The following is a 19,904-nucleotide window of genomic DNA, read 5'->3' as shown; positions in this document are numbered from 1 at the left end:
TATCAATTTACATTCCCACCAACAGTGCAAGAGGGTTTCCTTTTCTCCACACCTCTCCAGCATCTATTGTTTGTAGATTTTTTGATGATGGCCATTCTGACCGGTGTGAGGTGATACCTCATTGTGGTTTTGATTTGCATTTCTCTAATGATAGTGATGTTGAGCATCCTTTCATGTGTTTGTTGGCAATCTGTATATCTTCTTTGGAGAAATGTCTGTTTAGGTCTTCTGCCCATTTTTGGATTGGGTTGATTGTTTCTTTGATATTGAGCTGCATGAGCTGCGTGTATATTTTGGAGATTAATCCTTTGTCATTTGCTTCGTTTGCAAAGATTTTCTCCCGTTGTGAGGGTTGTCTTTTTCTTGTTTATGGTTTCCTTTGCTGTACAAAAGCTTTTAAATTTTATTAGGTCCCATTTGTTTAGTTTTGTTTTTATTTCCATTTTTGCATCTATGTTCATCAGTGATATTGGTCTGTAATTTTCTTTTTTTTGTGACATCTTTGTCTGGTTTTGGTTTCAGGGTGATGGTGGCCTCATAGAATGAGTTTGGGAACGTTCCTCTCTCTGCTATATTTTGGAAGGGTTTGAGAAGCATAGGTGTTAGCCCTTCTCTAAATGTTTGATAGAATTCACCTGTGAAGCCATCTAGTCCTGGAGTTTTGTTTGTTGGAAGATTTTTAATCACAGTTTCAATTTCAATGCTTGTGATTGGTCTGTTTTTATTTTCTGTCTCTTCCTGGTTCAGTCTTGGAAGGTTGCGCTTTTCTAAGAATTTGTCTATTTCTTCCAGGTTGTCCATTTTCTGGGCATATAATTGCTTGTAGTAATCTCTCATGATCCTCTGTATTTGTACAGTGTCAGTTGTTGCTTCTCCTTTTTCATTTCTAATTCTGTTGATTTGAGTCTTCTCCCTTTTTTTCTTGATGAGTCTGGCTAATGGTTTATCAATTTTGTTTGTCTTCTCAAAGAACCAGGGTTTAGTTTTATTGATCATTGCTATTGTTTTCTTCATTTCTTTTTTATTTATTTCTGATCTGATCTTTATGATTTCTTCTGCTAACTTTGGGGTTTTTTTGTCCTTCTTTCTCTAATTGCTTTAGTTGTAAGTTTAGGTTGTTTATTTGAGATTTTTCTTGTTTTGAGGTCGGATTGTATTTCTATTGACTTCCCTCTGAGAACTGCTTTTGCTGCATCCCATAGGTTTTGGGTGGTTGTGTTTTCTTTGTCATTCGTTTCTAGGCATTTTTTCATTTCCTCTTTGATTTCTTCAGTGATCTCTTGGTTATTGAGTAGTGTATTGTTTAGCCTCCATGAGTTTGTATTTTTTACAGATTTTTTTCCTCTAATTGATATCTAGTCTTCTAGCGTTGTGGTCGGAAAAGATACCTGATATGATTTCAATTTTCTTATATTTACCAAGGCTTGATTTGTGACCCAAGATATGGTCTATCCTGGAGAATGTTCCATGAGCACTTGAGAAGAAAGTGTATTCTGTTGCTTTTGGATGGAATGTCCTATAAATATCAGTTAAGTCCATCTTGTTTAATGTGTCATTTAAAGCTTGTGTTTCCTTATTTTCATTTTGGATGATCTGTCCATTGGTGAAAGTGGTGTGTTAAAGTCCCCTACTATTATTGTGTTCCTGTTGATTTCCCCTTTTATGGCTGTTAGCATTTGCCTTATGTATTGAGGTGCTCCTATGTTGGGTGCATAAATATTTACCATTGTTATATCTTCTTCTTGGATTGATCCCTTGATCATTATGCAGTGTCCTTCTTTGTCTCTTGTAATAGTCTTTATTTTAAAGTCGATTTTGTGTGATATGAGAATTGCTACTCCAGCTTTCTTTTGATTTCCATTTGCATGGAATATCTTTTTCCATCCCCTCACTTTCTGTCTGTATGTTCCCTAGGTCTGAAATGGGTCTCTTGTAGACAGCATATATATGGGTCTTGTTTTTGTATTCATTGAGCCAGTCTGTGTCTTTTGGTTGGAGCATTTAATCCATTTCAATTTAAGGTAATTATCGATATGTATGTTACTGTTCCCATTTTCTTAATTTGGGGGGGTTTGTTATTGTAGGCCTTTTCCTTCTCTTGTGTTTCCTGCCTAGAGAAGTTCCTTTAGCATTTGTTGTAAAGCTGGTTTGGTGGTGCTGAATTCTCTTACCTTTTGCTTGCTGTAAAGGTTTTAATTTCTCCATCGAATCTGAATGAGATCCTTGCTGGATAGAGTAACCTTGGTTGTAGGTTTTTCCCTTTCTTCACTCTAAATATGTCCTGCCACACCCTTCTGGCTTGCAGAGTTTCTGCTGAAAGATCAGCTGTTAACTGTATGGGGATTCCCTTGTATGTTATTTCTTGCTTTTCTCTTGCTGCTTTTCATATTTTTTTCTTTGTATTTAATTTTTGATAGTTTGAGTAATATGTGTCTGACATGTTTCTCTTTGGGTTTATCATATATGGCACTCTTTGCACTTCCTGGATTTGAATGACTATCTCCTTTCCCATGTTAGGGAAGTTTTTGAGTATAATCTCTTCAAATATTTTCTCAGACCATTTCTTTTTCTCTTCTTCTTCTGGGACCCCGATAATTCGAATGTTGATACATTTAATTTTGTCCCAGAGGTCTCTGAGACTGTCCTGAATTCTCTTCATTCTTTTTTCTTTATTCTGCTCCCTGGCAGTTATTTCCACCATTTTATCTTCCAGTTCACTTATCTGTTCTTCTGCCTCAGTTATTCTGCTATTCATTCCTTCTAGAGTATTTTCAATTTCAGTTATTGTGTTCATCACTGTTTGTTTGCTCTTTAGTTCTTCTAGATCCTTGTTAAATGTTTCTTGTATTTTCTCCATTCTGTTTCCCAGATTTTGGGTCATGTTTACTATGATTACTATGAATTCTTTTTCAGGTAGGTTGCCTAATCATCTTCATTTATTTGGTCTTGTAGGTTTTTACCTTGCTTCTTCATCTGTAACATATATTTTTGTCGTTTCCAATTAAAAAAATTTTTTTGATGGGTGGGGCTTTATTCCTGTCTTACTGGTTGTTCGGCCTGAGGCATCCAGCACTGGAGTTTGCAGGCAGTTGGATAGAGCTGGGTCTTGGTGCTGAGAGGAGGACCTCTGGGAGGCCTTACTCCGATTAATATTCCCTGGGATCTGAGGTTCTCTGTTAGTCCAGTGGGTTGGACTTGGAGCTCCCACCACAGGAGCTGGGGCCTGACCTCCAGCCTGGGAGTGAAGATCCGGCAAGCTGCGTGGCACAGCAAAAAAAAAAGAAAGAAAGAAAAAAAAGGGGGGTGGGGGGGAACAAGCCAAAGGGAGAGAACAATAACAAACTATAAAGAATAAAATAAATTTAGAAAAATTAAAGCTTTATTAGGAAAAATAGAAATGTAAATGAATCAACAACAGTGAATCCACAAGGTAAAACAGAACCCCAGTCTAAAAGAGGGAAAAAAAAAAAGCCTTTGTATGGGGCAGAATTTAGGCAGGGGTGGAACTTAGGCAGGGGTGGGGTTTAGGGTGGGTTGGGGCCTAGGCGGGTGGGGGGTGACATTTGAGCGTGGGGCGGGGCCTCTGCTCAGTACCCAGCTGGAAAAGGCCCTGGGGACGGGGCCTCTGCTTAGGACCTGAAGGGAAGGCGAGAGGCAGCATGTACAAAGGAGGGCCTCTGGAGTGTGGAGTTCTGGAGTTTGGAGGTAGGGCCTGGGTGAGGGTGTGGGAGTGGGGCTTGGGCTCCACACGGCAGGAGGTTGGCTCTGAGGGCAGAGGATTAGGCCCAATAGCCCAGCAGGCTCCCCGGTAGCTAAGTGGACAGGGAAAGCGCCGGCCCCATTCCCTTCTTTTCCTCAGAGCGCCCCCTCTGCCTTCCCCCGCCAGGGTCTCCCCCATCCCCACGGGACCTCTAACCGAGTGTGGGTCACTGGGTGTAGGAACTCCTCCCCTCCCTCAGCCACCCCTCAGGGGTGCTGGTTCCTGAGGTCCAGCCTTTACTTTTGCTCCCCCTTCCTTCCCTCCCGCTCCCTCAGGACCCGCATGGCTGGAGGGGGCCTTGGTGGGCAGAGGATCAGGCCCAGCATCTCAGCAGGTTCCTGGGGGCCCAAGTGGGCAGGGGAAACCTGGCCACGCTCCCTTTTGATCCTCTGCCCTCCCAGTGGTTCCCCAGTTTCCCCCTTCGGGCATGGGATCCCTTCCCCTCCCCCAGCCCCCCCCCCGCCAGTCCCTCCCACATCCACTTCTCCTCCCCCTTCACTCCCCCCCCCACTCCCCACGTCCTGTCCGGTCGCTGGGGGTTCCTCCCGTCCCCTTAGTTGTCCATGGTCCTCCACAGGTGCCTGGTACATGCCTTAGTTATGCTTCCTTTTTTTTTTTAATGTTCCTTCCTATTTCTGTGCCAAAGAAAGGGTATTTAATAGCAAGTTAATGAACACTTTAAATCATTTTGTGAATCAAGAAAAGTGTCACTGTTAGGGTAAGACATTGACCTTACAAAAAGATTGCCTAAGGGGTATTGCTCAGACAGTGTATCTTAGGGCAGAGTTGTGGTTATAGGTCCATATACATATATTTTATATGTAGGCATATTGTATGTATATACGAGAGGGAAAATATGCTTGTAGTAGGAGGGTTGTAATAGGTTGAACCAAACAAAGTGTCTTTTTGTACAACAAAAGTGATAAAATATTAGTAGTTTCATATGTTCAAGCTAATAGACTCCTGCTCAGAATATCCACACATAGAGATAGATAGCAGGAGGTAGTCTTCTATTTCTGTTAGGAAGTTTTCTGGCATGAGCAGTTCATTTTGATCCATTTAAATCTGGCATGAGCCTTATTTTTTTTTTTCACTCTCATGTTCTTCAGAGTGGGACATAAAACTAAAAACTTTGGAACTGCTTTAGGGCATCAGGTGTACATTCTTATAGACTTAGCATTTAAATAATTATCACAGCTATTTCATAAACTTATTCTAACAGAGCTATATTAGATATTGCTATCCCTACTTTACAAACTAAAGAAATTAAGCAGTTATCCCAAAAAAAATACACATAGAAACATACCTAATAAGTAACAGTACTAGAATTTGAATCCAAGACTTTTGGATTTCATGTTTTTGGCACCTGTCTTCTGTTTCCCTTCCAAGGAACTAAAGTTCTATCAAATCAAAACCTACATTTCTCATAATATTTTTCCTCTTAAGGTTGGCTTGAGATATGGGAATCTCCTCTTTGCTGGCAGATTTTTTTTCTATTATATTTAAAACAGTAAAAAAAAAATAGTCCATAGTTGCCTAATAGAAAGTGAAATAACATTTTTAGTTTATAAATATAGCAGATGTTTCCCCTTTTACTCACTTTAAGAATGATTTACTTTCTCTCATATAAAGGTCCAGGATGCACTTTTATCAAAGGGAAATCCTTAAGATAGCTGAAAAGAATAGTATGTACTAATATACAGTTTTTAGTTCTTCCACAGAAAAGCAGAGGGTGCAAGGAGGGTGGGGATAGTGATTGTTTGAACAGCCAAGTGTTTACCTCTTTGTGCTTTTACCACTGTGTAATATCAGATAGAGGCAATACAGCCTAAGGTTTTTCTTTCTCTTGAAACATGCTTTTCACAGTCTGTAAATATTGAAGAAGATGTCAGTAATAAATCTAAATAGATTAAAAGAGTTATTTTAGAATTAATGCTAGCCTTTTAATTATAAATGCAGCTCACCTCATAAGTAAATCAAAAACTTAGCTCTTTTATTGTTGTTCTTTTAAGTGACAGAAGTACTGCATTTGAATTCTGCTGTACAGCTTTCAAAGTGGTTAATATTCTGGCCTAACCATTTCTATCAGTGCTATTTTCCATGACTGTTCTGAGGTTTATTTAACCCAATCTTCTTACATTGCTTACAGTGTTCCTCATAGTTAGCATGTCTTTCTCTTTCTCTGCCTCTTCAAATGCTACTGACCTTCAGGGTTCTGTTTAATTAATAATTTTTACAACGTCTTCTAGAGTTTTCTAACTAACACCCATTTCTCCCTTTTCAGAATCCCCACACCACATAGTCAGGAGAACAATTTAGTACTTAATTAGAAATCATATAGCATTTAATTCTTGAATATATATTAATCTCATCAAATAGCCTGTGTAACAACCATCTGCTAAAAAATTAACCAGAAGTTACTTGTTAACATTTCTTTATGTTAAGTAATAGAAAGAAAGAAATTTCTAACACAGTTCTGCTTTCCCCCAGGAATGTTTTTATGGTGACATTATTCCAACATACTGTAGTCCAGGGGGCTGCAACCCATTCACAAATTGACAATTGAAATCTTTCCAAATCAAGAAAGAAGGAAAATTAACTAGATTTGGGAATTTCAAAAAATAAATAACATAAACTAAAAAACATTTTTACTGATTTAACAGATATTTATGCACTTAGTTGAACCTGTATGCTAGGCCCCCATGGGAACATGTCATGATGGCTGCCAAGAACACAGGCCTTGGTCCTTGGGCATGGAAACAAATGAGAAGCAGCATTTCTGACTGCTGCATGAGGCGTGTTGAGCAGCCTGTGCTGTCAGTTCAAGTCTTGGTTGAATGACTGCGACCAGAATTCTTAATAAAATGCAGATTACCTGTGTTTTTCTTTTAATATCGCTCAAGTAAAATTTTACTACATAAGTAAATTCTCTCTCTGTAAATTCTGTTTTGTTCTTGTTAAGTAATATTACCTACTTAATTAATCATCTGGAGATGTACAAATAAGCATTTAAAAATTAATGCAGGAGGCTGACCAAAGAAAGTATGCCTTCTCCATAGAGAAAAGGGTTTGTTAGGAGAATTTTAATTTAGGCAGAAGCACAAATTACTTAGTAAGGAATGGCACTGATATCCAGATTGTGAGATGGTTGTCAACTTATCCTCTTTTATAAAGATCTGTGTGAAGAATATATATAGTCACCTACCTGTGTTTTTATGCTCAGTTGCTTCAAATCACTGGACTTCACCAGGTAGTCTCAAGAGCCCTCTCAAATCTTGCATTCTAACTTAAAAAAATATATGTTACATAAATTATGTGCCTTTGAAAGTTCAAGTTTTGTGGGGAGAATTATGTCATATTTTTACAGTTTAATGTATTTTGTTAGTATTTATAAAAATCAAGCAAAAGATAGTCATTGAATTGGTCAGTTTAAATTTGTATGTCTCCTGACTTTGCAGTTATACTTCTGTAATTTTTTCCTGTAAATATATTCATGCATATATATGTATTCAGTGTATAAAAATATTCATGTAGTATTAGCTGTAGCAACAAAAGTTTGGAAACAACGTAAATGTTCATCAGTAATGGATAGCATTATAAATTGTGGTTCATGCATGGAATAGAACACTATGTAGCCATTAAAAAGAACAAGGAGGATTAGGGACTACCCTGGCGGTCCATGGGTTAAGACTTTGCCTTGCAATGCAGGGGGTGCAGGTTCAATCCCTGGTTGGGGAGCTAAGATCCCACATGCCTCACAGCCAAAAAACCAAAACATGAAACAGAAGCAGTATTTTAACAAATTCAATAAAGATTTTAAAATGGTCCACATCAAAAAAAAATCTTAAAAAAAAGGCGGATTTAAATATATTTAATCTGGAATTATTGCTAAAGCATATTAAGTGAAAAATGCACAGAATAGTACAGTTTGCAGACATATTACCATTGGCAAAACATACATACCAAATAATGCATTCTCCATAGAGAAAGGAGTTTGTCCGGAGGGTTTTGATTTAGGCTAGAACACAAATTTCTTAGCAAAGTACATTTATTTCCTTGCGCGCGCACGCACACACACACACACACGCGCGCACACACACACACACACACAGGCTTGGACACACACATGTTTGTATGTGCATAGAAGGGTATCCTAAAACTAGTGATAGCCCTCAAGTGACCTGGAATAGGAATGAGAGGCAGGCTTTTCACCATTTTTTTTTCTCTCTCTTTTTTTTTTTCTTTTTTTTCACTATTTAAAATTTGTACTTGACTTTTCATCCATACCCCTTTGTACTGTTAAAATTTTTGTTAGTTCAATTTTTAGTTAAAAAAGTAAGATTTTCATGAATTAATAGCACCAAACCTGTAAAGTGAAACTAGTTTGTCCTAAGACAAAATTAAATGAGATAAAATAGTATATATTTAAACCATTTTTTTTTCCTTTGGATAAGGATTGAGACGATCCTTCACAGTCAAGACTTCATAGCTGCAGAATGTATTTCAGAACTTCAGTCAACCTTTGTGAAATCATAGCTCTAGAACTCTCATTGGCTATGTATCCGTGACCCTGAAAACTTCACAATTTGTTTTCTCCCTCTCTTCTGTTCCTGTCTTCTTGTCCTAGTGTCTATCCTACTTTACCTTTACTACAGATTGCCTGTTCAGATTTAACCTCTTAGCTTAGGACAGAAGAATCCTGTTTTCTATTTGAGTCCATTAATCAAGAGCAATCAACTTTTCCTGTTCATTTGCTTTCTTGTTAATTGAATCACCTAAGTCTCTTTTGGGAAGTTTCAACAATTTGTGTTAATTTTTTAGATGATTAATAATCTTCAACTCTAGTATATTACTTAATATTAGTCAAGAATGCTAGTTATCCACTGAATATGACAGACATGACAAGTTCTAATAGGAAGTCAAAACTAATTGCTTATTGGATATATAAAAATATTATCTTAAAAACATGTAAACTGGAAAACTGGAATATATAATTTATAATTTCATTCATAGTGATGAAATGGGACTCATCCCATTAGTTAAACTAAATCATAATTATATCCCACCTTATCCCCCAAATTAATTATTTATTTAAGAAATTAAAAGGTAGGAAGGGAGTCTGTTACTTCTACAGATATTAGGTAAGCTTTACTTGAGAAGCAACTTGAAGTATTAGACATGATAGAAAATGCAAAATACATAATAAGAAATGTGTGGCCAATACATGTGTGTAAACACTCAAAATGTATTTTTCTGCATATTTCCTGTAGCAGCCTCCACCATCAAATAAGTATATCAAATTTCAGTTCATTAAGGTTTCAAGAAAGTAATTAAGTGAAGTAATGAAATTCCTCCATGATCCTTTGAGCGCTTTCCTAGAATGTAATTGAGAGGTGTAACACTTTTATACCCATTTATGGTTTTCTGATTTGCAGGTGTAGCAAGTAACACTATCCAGCCTACTCCACAGACTATTCCGGCCATTGATCCTGCACTTTTCAATACAGTTTCCCAGGGTAAGTCAGCTGTTTTATGAGATATAGTGTTTCTGCTGTTTGGGGCCGTTGTTTTGTACTTTTATCTTAGGAGTCAGTGTATTTGAATGTCTAGGTAATTTGAAACACATTTCTTTGAATGCCTTTATTCACTAGATTCTCCAGTAAACCAAGATTGTTTCTTATTATCAAAAATACCTAAATCCAAAGGCATTTTCTCTTTTTTTTTTAATCTTTTCAACTTCTTTTTTTCCCCCCACTTGGTTGTTCTGTTTGTTTAATTTGGTCATCCTTATTCAGAGTTTTCTTCATATGTCTGCTGAGATTAGTCCTTTTATATTTAGAATGAAGATGTTGATTGGTTATTTTCAGTAGATGTTATTGAATTTCCCCAGATACTATGTCTGCAGGTCTGTTTCCCACTTGATTTTTCTGTTCTCCCCTGTGAGTGGGAACAGGCCATTCAGCTTCCTCCTGCATCTCAGCCATGGATGAGGAGATCTTTTCTTGGAGGGGGATGGCAAAGGGTGTACCACACATGCCTTGTCAGTCCTAGCTCTGTCCAGGAAGTTAATTTCACAATTTTGGAGAGACATTCTCTATCTTTTTTTGCCTAAGGTCTCATATGAGAGATGGGAAGCCATTAAGGCTGAGGGTGTACAGGTATGCAGAGGTTGATAGAGAGGGGGAAGGATGTGAAACTAGTGCAGATAATTGTTTTAGACTGACTCAGTAAAGATCCCCCCAGTCCCACTCCTCATACAGCTAGACCCTCTCTGAAGTTTCTCTGGATAGGCTCCCCAGTTGCCTCCTATATTACATGTTCTGAGTTGGGATTTTTCTGGATACTGTTTTATCTAACAGCATACCTTCACTTAATTTCTACTTTTCTAGAAGTTTCTTTAAATCTCTTGTCAATTAACCTTTCCAGTTTTTACACTCTTTTCTCTTCTCTGCTTTTCCTTCAGTTTTAGAATTTTATTTCCTTTTGTTTTACCTTATCATTTTAATATAGTTTCAGAAGGAAAAATAGTCAATTATATATGCTTAATCTACCATCTAGAACTAGAACCCTGGAATTCTTTACCCAACCAAACTGTCAGGTGTGAAGGCAAAATAAATATTATTAAATATTTAAGGATTCTGAAGTTTTGCCTACTGTACACCATTTCTAAGGAAGTTATCAGAAGTTACTCCATCAAGAAAAGAATGATAACCAAGAAAAGAAATATGAGATATAAGAAATGGTGAAATTAATCTTAGGTCACCTAAAGAAAAAAATTCCATTGACAGCTTTTCCATAGGCTTGAAAAACAATTGCTCTAAAATTAGAACAGAAAATCAGAGCTCCCCTCCTTTAAGAAAAATCAAGCAGATTCTATGCAATACATAGAATAAGAAGCTGTAGAATGGGAAAGAAATGGATAAGAAGCTGTAGAATTCCTTTCCCAAGAACGAAAAGATCCAAGAAAACATTTTAAATCGTACAAGTAGTTTCAAGTAAGAAGCAAACTGAAATATGCCATGATTTTGAGCAATAATAGAATTATGAAATATAAGAAAAGGGATTTTGTTTGACTTGGACACAAAGAACATTCTCCTTGCAATGGCATAGGCTTATCACAAACAGAATACTTTATTCAGGGCAGAATATAAATCAGCACTGACAAGTGAAGGTAGAGAGATATTTCTGGAAGTTGAAAGGTGGAATAAAAGAAAGCTGTTATTAGGACAAGTGTCCAGAAGTGAAATGTTGTGATTTTTTTCTAGAGTTGATGGAATGAGAAATAGAAGACAAAAGTAAGCAACTAAGAAATTTAAAAGCACTAATAAATTTAGAAGGAGATAGGGCAGGAGAGGAGGAAAGTGAGATAAATTCTTTACCTTTCATAGCAGAGTGTCAGTAGATAAAGCCTAAAAACTGATAAATCAAGAAATGGTGATATAAGCTTATCAACTGGGGTTAGGGAAGTAACCTAGAGAAAACAAAAAATAGATATAATTCAAATGTGAAGTGGGGAGGGGCAAGGTAGATGACTTGTTTAAGTGTATGAGTTACGTTAAGTTTATTCTACTTTTCCTGGTTTTATTAAAAGCAAATAAGTTATAAAACCTAAAATCAAGAGCTGCAATGGCCTTTGAATCCTGAAAGGCCTAGTTTAAGAGTATGTGTATGGGGCTTCCCTTGTGGCGCAGTGGTTGAGAGTCCGCCTGCCGATGCAGGGGATACGGGTTCATGCCCCGGTCTGGGAAGATCCCACGTGCCGCGGAGCGGGTAGGCCCTTGAGCCATGGCCGCTGAGCCTGTGCGTCCAGAGCCTGTGCTCCGCAACGGGAGAGGCCACAACAGTGAGAGGCCCGCGTACCGCAAAAAAAAAAAAAAAAAAAAAGAGTATGTGTATGTTTCATGGGGGAACATAGTGCTAAGGTAAGAAGAGTAAAGAAACTATAATAAACTAGCAAATTACCCAAGAACATAGTGGAAAATATCTATTAGTAGACAGATAACCTGCCCAGCAAATGCTATATTCCTCTGTTAAACTTGTTTTCCAGATTCCTCTCTACAGTCCCATGTACCTGTAAAAGCTCTCCCTAAAATATGATGTGAAAAATATCTGAAGCAGAAATAGACAGAACAGTGAAACAGAATAAAGAATCCAGAAATCAGACCACACAGTATGGGAATTAAAATAATGACAAAAGTGGTATTTGGATCAGTGTGGCAAGAAAAACAAAACATCAAAACTGATGTTAGAAAAAATATATATTAGATAATATCCCCCAATTCCTGTATCTCATTTGGTTGTATCTTAACAGGTTGGACTAATGAAGAGTAATAAATTGCATACAGCAAAAGATTTCCTCTCCCCATTATATTGTTAAAATGCAGCTAATAGACCAGGAGGAAATAAATACTTAAAAAAATAAAGAATTACTGTTCAGAGCATACATAAACAGCTCCTGCAAATAAATAAATGAAACTTAACTCAATAGGAAAAAAAAAACAGAAATAAACATAGGGAATGACTTGTATACTGTTGGTGGGAATATAAATTGGTAAAGCCTTCTTCAGTAGCATTCTGTCACTGTCAGAACTGCAGATGTTTTTTTGACTCAGCTATTCCACTTTAGGGAATCTATCTTAGAGAAATATTTAGACATGAGCACAAAATGTATTTACAAGGATATTTTATTTCAGCATCACTTGTATTAGTAGAAAACAATTTTAAATGTCTATTAATGAGAAATTATGGTCCATCTGTCCTATGGAATACTGTGTACATGTTAAAAAAGGTTAAATACTTTCATAATGAATTTGTGGCTCACTCTGAAGAGGAGAATGGAATTGGGAAGGTAGGTATTTGAAGTACAGCATTTACTTTTTTAACTTGTGTATACCTGACAGTATTAGAGTGCGAATAACAACTTACCTCTTAAAGGTTTTTTAAAAATTAAATGGAATATATGAAAAATATTTAGCATGGTTCGTGACATAATAATATTCTGCCTCTTATCATTACTATTGCTGTTGCCATTATTAAGTGATGTGTCCTGGCGATGCCTGGATTTAAGGGATCAATACTGTACCTTATATTTACCTCCAAGAGTTACTTCAGGGAATCAGCTGATTCCCATATGATTTTGCCTATGCTTTCCATTCAAGTCAGAGGATAATTGAGTACACTAGGATCAGATTATCCAGGGTCCTTCACGTGAATTTCTAGTTAAGTAGGAAAAAATCTCTAAAGACCCATTTCGGAAATATTTACAATTAAGTATTCTATATTCTGTCAAGGTTAGATAAATCAACCTTGAAAATGGATGCTTCTAGCAACTGAGCATGCAGGGATTTCTCTTTATACCAAATAATGTTACCTTTGATCCAGTGCTGACCCAGGCTCTTTCCCCCGGAATAGAGAACTTAACTGATGGCTCTACCTCTCCTCTGCCCGGTTCTTGTCCTGCCCTATGAAGGGGAGAAGCAGCTCTGTGATAAAGATAGTCTTCTTGAAGGCATCTGGAACTTATAAGCACAGATTTCAAAAAAGAGATATTATATTAAATTAGACAACTTCTCTAGTTCTTTTTTTTTTATGGTTGGATTAGCTGTATGTGATCTTGCTTTTTTTTTTTTTTTTTTTTTCCTAATTCTTCAAACACCTTTTAGGTCCACAGTGTGCTCTCTCTGGTTCTGATTATGGCTTCTGGTAAATTTTAATGATAGAAAAAAAAAACAGCTTTCATTTAGGTGCATTAAGTAATAGTTACTATTTTGAATATAAAATCAGATAAACTGAAATTGAAGTTGTTCTCTTCCTGAAATGTGTTTTCCTTTGTTATGTCTTTTTCACTTTCTCTATTTAGTTTTTAAATGCTAAGTTAAAAGAATCCTAACTAGGAAGCAGATTTCATTTTTATTTAATTTAAAATTTTAATTCATGCATTTTATTATTAATGACTTATAGATAATATTTTAAAAGGAAAGAAAGCTTGAAATATTACAGAATAGCAGAAATAACTATTTGACATGGCTTTTTAAGTTCTTTATATATTTATACTATATATTTATATAGAATATTTTTATATATTCTACATATATATATTTACTTATAAATGTTTATATATTTATTTAACTAGTAAAAATCTTAACATCTGTATAAATCTGTAAATTACATTTTGCATCTAAATCTAAGTTGGTTCTTATCATCTAGTTATTACATTTTATAAGATAGTTACATAATTTGTTATACATGCTGTAAGCTATAATGTATCTGTAATTATAGTTTTCTAAGATATATTATTCACATTTTATAAATATTGAAATTGTTATTCCATGAAAAAAATGCAATATTTATGTTTTAAAATAGTTTTATCACTAGTAGATAAGTTTAGTTTATAAAAACTAAAATATAGTAACAGAGTTCTTACTACTATACACATTTTTATCTTATTAATAAATAAGTGATATGTCAGCAAAACAGTGTTAAAGCTGATGCTGTAAAAAATAAAATTAGTCCTGAGCATTAGGGCTTTCCTCCAGCAAGTCCAGTAAATTCTGGATAGATGTCTTACATATTTAAATGTTGCCTGGAGATAGAAGAATAGACTATTAAAGCACAAAATGAGTAGTATTAAGGTAAACTTAATTTTCATAGATGTCTCACTCACCTAGATAATAGTATACATCTAGGTGACTAGAGCCTCTCAATATACTTTGAAAAAACATTGATGAATCTTTCAGTAAAAAAAAAAATAAGCAGAAGTGTGCCTGACTAAATTGTCCAAAGAACTGCAGGACAATTGTTTTTTAGGTTTAATGGGTAACAAATGCCAAGTCACTAAAATACTAAAAATAGAACTGTGGAGAAACTGTTTTTTGTTTTTTAAATATATAATTACATTTTACTAGTTTATTCATTTGTATTTCTTACGTGTAGGCAAGACCAGAATTCAGGGAAATTAAAATAAGTTCTGTTAAAATTGGAATGTGTAATCTCTGATTCACAACAGTAAGGACCAACTCTTAATATAAGCTTTAATAATATTAATTCAACAAATATTTGAAGGCTTGGTATGTGTAACACACTGGGCTAGTTACTATATGTAGATGTATAAGTGCATTATCTTAAAATCTGAAATTTAATTAATGTTTAATTCTGTGTGAACTTTTATTCCTTTTAAAATGTGGGAAAGAATTTAAAGTACAGACAGTTCTTTTTTTTTTTTTTTTTTTTTTTTTTTTTTTTTGCGTTATGCAGGCCTCTCACTGTTGTGGCCTCTCCCGTTGCGGAGCACAGGCTCCGGATGCGCAGGCCCAGCGGCCATGGCTCACGGGCCCAGCCGCTCCGCGGCATATGGGATCCTCCCAGACCGGGGCACGAACCCGTATCCCCTGCATCGGCAGGCGGACTCTCAACCACTGCGCCACCAGGGAGGCCCCAGACAGTTCTTTTATATTCCTTTTGTTGAAGTTATTCAGCACTTACACTGGGCTAGAAACTTTAGGATACATTGTTTCAGTATTCTTTTTTGAAAGTTTTTAGAAAGTAATAATTTGGCTAAGAATTTAGTATCAGAGTACCTGGAATTGCTACATAATTTCAAGTCCTTGCCTAGGGAATGTCAAAGTTTTCATTTAATGCTGTACTATCTGGCAAAGTTAAAAGCAACTAAAAAAAAAAAAGTAATTATATTTATAACTACAAGCTTATAAATAGGATCAAAATATATGTTCATTTAGAAACAGAATCGAAATATATTATCTTTTCGTTATATTGTATGCCCCCAGCCTTCTGACCAGTTCTCCTTAGAATCTGCATAAAAATTTCTAAAGAAAATTGTATTTATTTCCAAAGGTAAGACACAAAGTCAGTTTTAATTTCACCTTTAGAAATATATATTCAAGTATGTTCAAATCTTAGATTAAATGAAATGTTTTCAGTGTGGTTTTTTTGCCCAAATTTATTTAGTTGGGTTTATCCATATCAATCATATGTGTAATTAGAAAACTTGCTGGAAAAAAATTGTGGACAAATAATTGGTAAGAGTTGTTTACATGTTTAAAAATTGTGTAGTGTAATGATATATCTTAGTTAAACCTTAGAGTTTTGTATATGGACAGCACAAAAATGCAAACTATTTTCATGCTTAAAAAAAGATGACTTATGTAATTTTTTAACATAAAGTTTGTTATTTAATTTTTTTTGAGTTATATTTATATTCTAGTTCAAATGAGGTTTGAATAGTTTAGTCTGTGTATATTTATTGTTCCATGAAAAGAGAGTCTCAGCAATTCTAACATACACACCAAAGCAATTTTCCTTGTTTTATACAGAATATAATTTTTTTGCAGTTAGTTTGCCAAAATATAAAGGCTTCCAGTTTATGACTTCTGGTAGGAAAATCTTGCTCATATAAGTTGTTATGTATTGACATCTGTATGGTTTATGTTAGTAATTTAAAAATTTAAAAGCATAAAGAAACTTTATTCAAATACAACTGGGGATTGGGGGAAAAAACCTTCATTTTTAATATAGCATTAAACATTTTCTGTAATCTTGAATATAAGCATGTACCTAGCCTAAAAGAACGCTTCCTGTATTCTTTATAAATATCTTAATTACTCTGTATTTCTCTTAGGAGATATCCGACTAACACCAGAGGACTTTGCTAGAGCTCAGAAATACTGCAAATATGCTGGCAGTGCTTTGCAGTATGAAGATGTCAGCACTGCAGTGCAGAATCTACAGAAGGCCCTCAAGTTACTGACTACAGGCAGAGAATGAAGCCTTTGTACAACATCCATGCATTTTTGGCTTAAAGAACTAACAGTCCACTACTCTATCTTCAGCCTATCAGGAGCATATTTTAAGGAAGACTTCAGTTCCATTGACTATAACAATGGAATCTGTGTCTGTGTATCAGATTCCTGTTGAAGCATTCATCAGCAGCCTCAACCAGTTTTCATTGTCCATTTAGTGGATTCAGTAGTCTCTGGGTGTATAGGGCTGATGTGAGCAAGGTCCTAAAAATGCCCATTTGAACCCTGCTTGTTCAAAAAATGAGAACACACTTCTATAAAATGTATTAGGAATTAGCTTTGTATCTTAATCCACATAAATTAAGGAATTTTTTAATCTATAATTTGGACAAACACCATATTACTTTGCTATAAAATTCTAAATTTAACTTTTAATAAAGATTGCCAGAATAGTCTAGAAATGTTTTTGTTTTCCTCAGGACTTCTGAAACAGATACGAACATCCTAAACTGTTAGTTGAATCTGAAAGAGATTATGTTCAAATTTCAATTTATATTCATATTAAATATAGCTACATTAAAAGTTAAAATGTTCATGGAAGGAAATGTAATAAGGTAAAGAGGTAGAATCAGTTTTAGACGTAAGAGTAATGTTGGTTGCTCAACTGTTTTCCCTTTTTCATTTACGCTTAAGGTGAATTGGTATTTGCTTCCTAGGCAGTTTGACTGCATGTGTTAGAGAATGAAAACAAGACATTTGTAATAATGCCTGGAAACTTGGTGCTTTGAGTTAAGGTTCTCCTCTGCTGCTATGGAATGGATTCCATAGAGTGAATAGTTATGAATGATGCAGAAGATTATAAAAACATAGACTCTCAGTTGTTAAGTTTATAAGTTATGTGGGAATTATGGACTTCCTATGTCACCTGCATTTGTGCTGTTTAAAAAATAAATACAAGGATTCTTTTAACTAATTCAGTTTATCACAGAGCCAAATGTCTGTTTTGCATGCTAAAATTGTCACTTTTCTAAAGTCATTATCTTTAGTTATAAGAATATAAAGAGAGAGAAATTTGGCAGATTTACCTGAAATTATCTGGTCCATTTCATTCATTCCACTAATATTGGGAATCTTTTAACATAGGAGTCAGCAAAGTATGGTCCATGGTCTGGCCATTTGTGTAAATAAAGTTTTATTGAAACCAAATAATAGCCATTTATTTATGTTTTGTGTTTGGTTGCTTTCCACGATGGCAGAATTATATGGCCTGCAAGTCTAAAATATGTACTACTTGGTCCTTTAAGGAAAAGTTTGCTGACCCCTGTTCTGACAGTCTGTTTGAAAGGAAATGAATCATTATCTCATAATCTCTTATGTCTTTCTATTTTTCTTTGCATAAGTGTAATGTTATTTATATAGAGTTCGATAGAATGAATATTGACAGAATAAACTGTTCTAAATTATTGCAAAAACAAGCCCCCCAAACACATGCCTCCTGAAAAACATTTTCATATCTTTCACAGCTGAATTCTTAAAACATTTGCAGGGTTCAACATTGGCATCTGGAATTCCAGGACTCTGATATAGTTCTATAGCAGTTTATTGAAATAGAAAAAGGACTAGGGTGATCTTTCATTTTATAAAAGGTAAATGTAAAATACAGTTCAGCAAATCTTAATTCAAATCCTAACATGTCTGGCCACTAGGAAGAAAACTGTCACCTCTCATTTCACACCCTACCTGTTGCTCCCAGTTGGGAGAGCACATGGAGGGGAGAAGATGCTGTGGAAACCACGGAGTCCACTGAGAAGTGAGCTGTGATGTAACACCCCTTACCTGTAAAATGGAGGTGACACCACTAGCCACCTCAGAGTTTGTTTTGAGCACTAAGGTACTACACATGAAGTGCTCGGCAAGTAGTAGCATTCCATAAATGTTTATTGTTATTAACATTAATATTACAATAATAATGTAAATGGTTAATCATTTGTTTCCTGACTATCGGGAAATCCCAGTTGTTTCTGTGGCCCATTACGTTAAAATGCTTTCTTGCATGAAGGGATTGAACTATAAAGATTTTTTAGCTTTGTACTTCTGCATATAAAATCTGACAGGAGAAAGTTAGAATTTTTCTGATGTAACACTAGGGTAAATAGCTTTCATTTAGTCAGTCAACATGTATTTATTGAGCAGCTACTATGTGCCTGGTATTGTCCTTTGCATGAGGAAACAGCAGAAGACAAGAAAAAAAAAATCCCTGCCTCATAGAGTTTATTCTAATGGGGAGGAAATGGACAAACAATAAAAAGTATATCATATATTCTTTTCAACCAGTGGTTTTGAACATGTAATTGTTAGAAATGTAAATCTCAGTCCCTACCCCAGTCCTACCCAATCAGAAATTCCAAGGGTGGGGCCCAGCCTTCTGAGTTTTAAGAAACACTTTACAAAACACTTCTTGTAATCTGGTGGTCCCTCGAGTCTGAGTGGTTTAGCCCTACTCCCATTGGAAAGATTGAGAGTCTGGGAGGAAGATTCGCCAGAAGTGTGCCTGGATGCCCAGCATCAGTGTCACGTGGGATGGGAATCACACTTCAGGAACTTCTGTAGTAGACAGTGATAAATGCTCTGGAGAAAAGCACAGTATGGGATAGGAAATGCTTGGGTGTGTGTGGGCCTGTGCAAGTTTAGGATGGGATAAGCCTCACTGAGGTGACAGTTGAGTGAAAAGGGAAAGGGAGGAAGAGTATTTGTGGCAGAGGGAGGTCGACAGGAGGGAAGAGGGGATAAGTGAGGAAGGCGGTGAAGAAGCGAGAAGCTCAGGATTATACAGGCTTTTTGTAGAACACTTAGCTTTTCCTCTGAGCAAGATAGGGAGCCACTCAAAGGTTTTGAACAAAAGAGTAGCCTGATACAACTTTTAAAAGGTTCATATTGGCTACTGTGTTGAGACAAGACCATAAGGTGGGCAAGGGTGGAAGCTAGGAGAGGAGTTAAAAAGAGTACTGCAACAATTCAAGGTGGAATGTTACGATGGCTTAGATCAGGAGTAGAAGTGGAGGTTATACAGTGTAATGGGTTTCTGTAGAGCCACAGTATTTCTGATAAACCGGATCTGAGGTGTGAGCATAGAAGTAGTGAAGGTTGACTCCCCAAATTTAACTTGAATGCTTGGAAGGAGCAAGTAGTCATTAATTGCAGTGGGAAAGTCGTGGAATTCTGCTGACATTTAGGCTGAAGTACAGTGTTCCCAAGTTCTTGTGAGCATCCCAGTAAAACTATTTGATAACATAGTTTTGTCAATACAGACAGAGGAGGAAGAAGAAAAGATAAGTTCTTTCTACAGTGATTGTCACAGACATCTCACCAAATCACTGCTGAACTGGACC

At 35.9% G+C, this 19,904-nt stretch overlaps 1 protein-coding gene across 1 annotated transcript in view; it reads left to right on the top strand.

Moving 5' to 3' along the window:
- VTA1 (vesicle trafficking 1) overlaps positions 1-17,724 on the top strand; it is a 70,913-nt gene extending 53,189 nt beyond the window's left edge. The window contains exons 7-8 of the mRNA XM_060115271.1: positions 9,196-9,276; positions 16,395-17,724. Of these exons, the coding sequence (XP_059971254.1) occupies positions 9,196-9,276; positions 16,395-16,540 (227 nt within the window). The 3' untranslated portion in view covers positions 16,541-17,724. The remainder of the gene's footprint in view (positions 1-9,195; positions 9,277-16,394) is intronic.
- Positions 17,725-19,904: the final 2,180 nt, after the last annotated feature.

Source organism: Mesoplodon densirostris, chromosome 12 (assembly GCF_025265405.1).
Source record: "Mesoplodon densirostris isolate mMesDen1 chromosome 12, mMesDen1 primary haplotype, whole genome shotgun sequence".
NCBI lineage: Eukaryota > Metazoa > Chordata > Mammalia > Artiodactyla > Ziphiidae > Mesoplodon > Mesoplodon densirostris.
The sequence above is the reverse complement of the archived record's forward strand: the minus strand, read 5'-3'. Positions and strand labels throughout refer to the sequence as shown.